Source organism: Engraulis encrasicolus, unplaced genomic scaffold (genome assembly GCF_034702125.1).
Source record: "Engraulis encrasicolus isolate BLACKSEA-1 unplaced genomic scaffold, IST_EnEncr_1.0 scaffold_26_np1212, whole genome shotgun sequence".
Taxonomy (NCBI): Eukaryota; Metazoa; Chordata; class Actinopteri; order Clupeiformes; family Engraulidae; genus Engraulis; species Engraulis encrasicolus.
The window spans coordinates 1,920,424-1,927,574 of record NW_026945555.1 but is presented as its reverse complement, the minus strand read 5'-3'; the positions used below and the strand labels follow the sequence as shown (position 1 = coordinate 1,927,574).

Genomic DNA, 7,151 nt, shown 5'->3' with positions numbered 1-7,151 from the left:
GTCTTGGGGTTGCTGAGTTTAGAACATTTTCTTTCTGTATGATGAGAGTGAGGTGCACATAAAGGGCAGCAAGATGCTCCTGAATGCTGAGATGCACAAAGCAGAACACATTCCCCTGGTACAGCCCGGCTTCCTCTCTGAAGATCTGGGTACACACTCCTGAGTACACTGATGCTTCTGAGATGTCAATGCCGCACTCTCTCAGGTCCTCCTCATAGAAGATCAGGTTGCCCTTCTGCAGCTGCCGAAAAGCAAGTTTCCCCAGTTTAAAAAGCATCTTTTCATCCGTCTCCTCTCTGTTTGTGTACTTCTCTTTGAGTTTTGTCTGAATCATCAGGAAGCATGTGTACATTTGAGTCAGAGTCTTGGGGATCTCTCCTGTGTTTATTTCCCCCAACATTATCTCTAGCACAGTGGCTGCAATCCAGCAGAAGACAGGAATGTGGCACATGATGAAGAGGCTCCTGGATGACTTCAGGTGGCTGATGGTTCTGTTAGCCAGCTCCTCATCACTGACTCTCTTCCTGAAGTACTCTTCCTTCTGGGGGTCATTGAACCCCTGTACCTCTGTCACCTGGTCCACACACTCAGGAGGGATCTGATTGGCTGCTGCTGGTCTGGAGGTAATCCACAGGAGAGCAGAGGGCAGCAGATTCCCCTTGATGAGGTTTGTCAGCAAAGCAGACACTGTGGTTGCTTCTGTTACATCACAACACTTTTGGTTGGAGTGGAAATTCAGAGGAATCCGACACTCATCGAGACCATCGAAGATGAATAGTACTTTGCATGTGTCATCAGTGAAAATGCTGAAATCATGCATGTCACCAAAGAATCGTATAATCAGACCCACTAAACTAAGATTTTTCTCCTTCACTAAGTTGAGCTCACGGAAAGAAAGAGGAAATATGTAATGGACATCCTGATTGGCTTTTCCTTCAGCCCAGTCCAGAATGAACTTCTGCACAGAGACTGTTTTCCCAATGCCAGCCACTCCCTTTGTCATCACAGTTCTAATGTCCTTCTCTTGTCCAGGTAAGGGTTTAAAGATGTCATTGCATTTGATTGGTTTGTCATACATAGCTGATCTCTTGGATGCTGCCTCAATCTGTCTGACCTCGTGTTCATCATTGACCTCTCCACTGCCCCCCTCTGTGATGTAGACCTCTGTGTAGATCTCATTGAGGAGTGTGGGGTTTCCCTGCTTGGAGATTCCCTCAGTCAAGCACTGAAACTTCTCGTTCAGAAGGCTTTTATGGTCCTTTATTGCCCCAGACATCTGTTTATATCTGTAACTGACACAGATAATGTATGTAGATTCTTGTTAAAATGTAATTTCTTTTAATGTAATAAGTTTTATCTCTATCTATCTTTTACCTGACATGTTTTGACGGTGAGACCCTCTGATGAAGACGGAAATCTCACCGTCGAAACGTCAAATAAAAGATTTTTAAAATAAAAATGAAATAAAAGAAACCGTAAGATTTGAGCAATGGAGTTCAATGAAAAAGCTGTTCAGTAATACCTCACATTCAGTCGCTTAAAGGGACACTGTGTGAGATTTTTAGTTGTTTATTTCCAGAATTCATGCTACCCATTTACTAATGTTACCTTTTTCATGAATATTTACCACCACCATGAAATTCTAAGTATTCATTATGACTGGAAAAAAACACTTTTTATACGTGGAAAGGGGGATCTTCTCTATGGTCCACCATTTTTGAATTTTCAGAAATAGACATTTTTAGCTGCAAAAATGACTGTACTTGGGCCACACTAGAAAATATTAGTTTATTACTTAGTAAACTATCATGAAAGCGACATAGTTTCAATGAGCAGCATAGTTGCAGTACCTTTTTTGACCATTTCCTGCACAGTGTCCCTTTAACAGTGTTTACTGTGTTTCATAATTACATAATAGCCATGATCGTTGTTTTTGGTTTTCAGAATGTCAGAAGTTCCCAACCCAATGTATTACCTCAAAAAGGAAGGAAAACAAGACAGTGGCTCACCTCTGCTCTGCAGAAGAGCACTCCATCACTCCTCTCTCTTCCTCCTCTTCTCTTCTTCTGTCCATCACCTTTGTGTTACCATCTGATCTCTGCTGTGTGAGACTGTAAGGAAAAGTTAATTAATCAAGTTAATTTGCTCTTATCTCTCAGTGTGCACACAAACACACACATACACACAAACACACACACGCGTGCACACACACAGAAACACGCACACACACACACACACTGTGTGCTTTGCTTACTTCTGATAAGAGGAGTCTGTTGCAAATGTCATTGGGTGATCCATGGACCTGTCACTCTTCATGGACACACAGCTGGGGACAGGGGAGTCTGACCTGTTCACATCAAGTAGATTGGAAGAAAGTCAACAACACTTTTCAGTTTGGGTTTCAACCAAAAATTTCCTAGGTTCTGACCGGCCTTCTCACCATCTCTGGTTCACCTACCCAAATTACACATGCACGCATGCACGCACGCACGCACTCGCACACACTCACTCACACAAACACACACACACACACGCACACACACACACACACACACACACACACACACACACACACACACTTCATTACTTCTTAACAGATGAGTCTCCTGCTCCAAAGTTCACTGGTCGACCCATGGACTGGTCACTCTTCATGGACACACAGCTGGGGACAGGGGAGTCTGGCCTCTTCACATCAAGTGGACTGCAAGAAAGTCAATAGTATTTTTAAGTTTGTGTGTCAACCAAACACATTCCTAGGTTCTGATTTGCCTTTTCACCACCCAGGTGAAAAACCCATATACTTAAAGTGTACTTTTTTTGACCGTACTTAGTACAAAGTGTACTATTTTCGGCGATTTAAAGTGCGCTTCAGTACCAAAGCAGTACTTCAGCACATTTGCAGCACACTGAGGATGCTAAATTGGCACCGCTTTTGGACAACTTTAAGAGCACTACAAGCACACTTTTGAAAGTATGCTCCAAACACGCTTTTCATGCATTCGTTTGGCATTAAGAGTGTGCTTGAGTACACTTCTATAACATTTTATTGTTACTAGAAGTTCAGCTTCTTTGAACTACATTGGAACATTTTAAGTCTGTAAAAAATATGTCATATTAAGTATTGTAAATATATAACAGGTATGCTTGAAGTATATACATGTAATACTACAATCCATGCTGGTCCTCAGAGCTTGTACATTACACACAGCCACATGTCACCGTATTGATACAGTATGCGTACCTAGCACAGCTGACATTTACAAGCATTGTATTGTTACAGAGATTTCAGATACACATTTCACTTTATTTTAATCTTGTTCCACCTTCCTGTAGTAGATCACTTGAATTGATCATTAATGTAGACACTCTATTCTTTGTTTGAACAACTACTTCCAACTTACCTCTCACTGTGATATCATGGGAAGTGTGAGCCTATATATACCAGAACATATACGTGACCATCATAATGACGGTGGGAACATGGTCATTTTTTGTGTACCACTTTAAAATTTTAAAACTCCTACAATAAACACAGAATATAACAATAAGTAATATTTTCATGCAAACCAAAAATATTCCTTCAGGATAAATGGCTTTCTGTTTTGAGAAATTTAGCTCCAAGAAGTGCATTGCATGATGGGACATGTATGATGATGCATGATGGGTAAATGCACTTTGTGTAAGCACACTTTGAAGATATTTGGGTGAAGTACAATCATGGTGCACTTAGAAAAAGTGTACTTGCAATATGTTAAAGCGATTTACTTTAAAGCGCACTATAGAAAATCACACTTCAAAGACATTTGGGTGAAGTGTAATCATATTGCACTTTAAAAAAGTACAATTGCAATATGTTATTTAAAAATACACTAGAACACTATTAGTATATTCCACTAAATACACTTAAGCCAAACATCTTCGAAGTCCACTTGAAGTATGGTTCGCTAAGTGTACTTTCTTTGAGAGCAACTTAATTACATCTAATTTTAAGTACACTTTAAATAAGCATATTGTAAACATACTTTTTCTTAGCACAAAAAGCACAAGTGCACTTTTAACATGCTAAGTACACTTCAGTCATGCTTTTATTGTACTAAATTGAACCACTTTTTCACCTGGGCATCTCTGGTTCACCTACTCAGATAAGTGTCCGTTTCCAAACTGTAGCGGATGACTCATGGACTGGTCACTCACTTGTTTACCACCACACATGCTTAAAGGGACACTGTGTGAGATTTTTAGTTGTTTATTTCCAGAATTCATACTGCCCATTCACTAATGTTACCTTTTTAATGAATACTTACCAGTTGCATCAAATTCGAAATATTCATTATGACTGGAAAAAAGGGGATCTTCTCCATGGTCCGCCATTTTGAATTTCCAAAAATAGCCATTTTTAGCTGCAAAAATGACTGTACTTGGACCATACTAGAAAATATTTGTTTAATACTTAGTAAACTTTCATTTAAAGATCAAATTTGGCAATAGGCAGCCCAATTTCAATAAGCAGCATAGTTGCAGTACCTTTTTTGACCATTTCCTGCACAGTGTCCCTTTAACGCCATCTAAAGCCAGTTTGTTTATCTTGGTGTCATCAGACCACACAACATGGCTCCAGTGATCCATATCCTTGGTCTGTTCATCTCTCTTGAGACCAAGATAAACAAATTTGTCAAGCATGTGTGGTGATAAACAAGTGAGTTTTACACAAAAAGTGCGTCATCTGGCTAGTCAAGCATGGTTGTGGGACTGATATTGTTTGGCGATGTATGGATGCCTTCAACATTGGAAATCTGAATTACACCTAAAGAAGCATGCATGTCAACATGCACTGTGACTATAGAAGCAGATCATGATACTCTCCATAGGATTTCATTCAAAACTCAGACCCATCTATTTTAGCCAGGTGCAGACTCAAATGTACAATTTCAATGTACTGAAAGGTTGAAACACACACAATGACCTCCCTTTTAATCCTTTTTCATTTCGAAATGAAAAAATGAATGTAATTGCTGCCAAAGGTGGTTCTACAAAGTATTAAGCAAAGGCTGTCAATATTTTTGTAAATATGATTTCTTTGTTTTTTATTTCTATACATTTTCAAAACTGTCAAGACAACTTGTTTTTCACATGGTCATAATGGAATAATTTGTGTAGGATTTTGACAAAAGAGATTCATTTGTAGCATTTGGAATAAGGCTGTAAGATAATAAAATGTGAAAAAAGTGAAGCGCTGTGAATACTTTCCGGATTCTGATTCTCACGCGATTGTCCCTACACAAGGCACACCCACACATCTGCTTCAGTTTTAACCTACTAAAAATGGCATTTTATTCACGTTCTACCCGTGCTACCTGCCCATAATTTAACTTACCCGCTCCCATTTCCACCCGTAACATTTCAGCATGTTTAAAACCCACCCGTTTCAGCGTCTATAACCCGATCCCGCGGGTACCCGGCCCGGTGCAGGACTCTGAACACACTCACATCTTTCCAGCACCATCCTCTCCCAGTGCTGTGTGTGTTTGCTGCTCCTCCAGCAGACTCATGTTGGAGGCAGTAGGCCTCTCCTCGGGAGCAGATCTTACTCTAGACAACAAGCAGAGAAGACACCGCTCACTGCTGACACATGCACAACATATCCACCATGTTAAATTACTTTACAACATATCCACCATGTTAAATTACTTTACAACATATCCACCATGTTAGACTACTTTACACAACATATCTATCATGTTAGATTACTTTACACAACATATCCATCATGTTAGATTACTTAGCACAACATATCCACCGTGTTAGATTACTTTACCCTACATATCCATCATGTTAGATTACTTTACACAACATATCCACCGTGTTAGATTACTTTACAACATATCCATCATGTTAGATTACTTTACACAACATATCCCATCATGTTAGATTACTTTACACAACATATCCCATCATGTTAGATTACTTTACCCTACATATCCATCATGTTAGATTACGTCAGGTCTAACGCATGTAGCCCTTGTGTCCTTGAATGTTCAAGGAGATTTTTATTTTTATTTCATTTCAAAATAAGATTAATTATTATTATAATTATGTCCATCATTTTGGATTGAAGCATTTCTAAATAAAATTCCACATTGTTAATATTGTTTTGTTGTTGGTAGTATTATAATGATGTCCATCATGTTGGTTTGAAGCAAGACCTTGATTAGGAAGGAACACAGTAAAGGAAGAATAAGTAGTGGATGAGACAGAGAAGAAGAGTAGAAATATTGGAGCGCATCGATCCCAATATGTCAGATAAGTGGTAGTAGTCTAATGTAATTTAATGTAATGTAATTTAATGCAATGTAATGCAATGTAATGCAATGTAATACTATGTAATACTATGTATCTGCCTACGCAACAAAATTCTCTTTTCTGATTGGCTGCTGGGGTGGCTATTAATCCCTTGGAACCGGTCAGGTGTCAAGCATACGACTAAGTTAGACGTGCATAAAATCTTTGCTTGGAATGTCAACGGCGGGATAACGGCCTTCGAGATCGACCAGTTAGGTATGCGAGATTAATGCCCACCTCCTCTGCCGTTATCCCTTATGTAATGTAATGTAATGTTGTGTCATGGTGTGTCATGTAATGTAATGTAGTCTCATATTGCAGTCATGTTAGATTGCATGTTAGATTGGAGGGGCATTGGGGGAATTGCCCCTACAGCCAAGCTGCTGTGCCCCCCCCCCCCCCCCTGGGCCTATTTACCTAAACATGCTGATATGGTCATTAATATGCAACACGTGAGTATTTTGTTCTGAATACAGTAAATATAAAGTATAAGATAAAATGCCACCAGTGCTTAACCACCATAGCCCTAATAAAGAAATAAATGAAAAGGCTACACTAAACACATTGTCCGACCTAAATGTGAAATAATAAGTGAACAGTGATCCCTTGAAATAATGGGATTGTCCCGTATTTAGAAAGAAAAGTACTGTTCCGTATAGAGCTGAAACTGAGCCCACAATTTGGTTAAAATGCAGGAAATTGAATCTAAGAAATGCAATGACGACCCCCATACCCCACGCCAAGGTGCCCCCCACCCCCCCCCCCCCCCCCCCCCCCATACTCCATCAAATGCCCGTCCAACGACTTGGTTC

At 39.7% G+C, this 7,151-nt stretch overlaps 1 protein-coding gene across 1 annotated transcript in view; it reads right to left on the bottom strand.

The window, feature by feature from the left end:
* Positions 1-5,384, bottom strand: part of LOC134442930 (NACHT, LRR and PYD domains-containing protein 3-like) — a gene marked incomplete at its 3' end in the record, with an annotated part of 9,302 nt that extends 3,918 nt beyond the window's left edge. The window contains exons 1-2 of the mRNA XM_063192892.1: positions 5,375-5,384; positions 1-1,317 (exon numbers count right to left, since the gene is read on the bottom strand). The exon at positions 1-1,317 is cut by the window's left edge and continues 508 nt beyond it. Coding sequence (XP_063048962.1) covers positions 1-1,317; positions 5,375-5,384 — 1,327 coding nt within the window. The remainder of the gene's footprint in view (positions 1,318-5,374) is intronic.
* Positions 5,385-7,151: the final 1,767 nt, after the last annotated feature.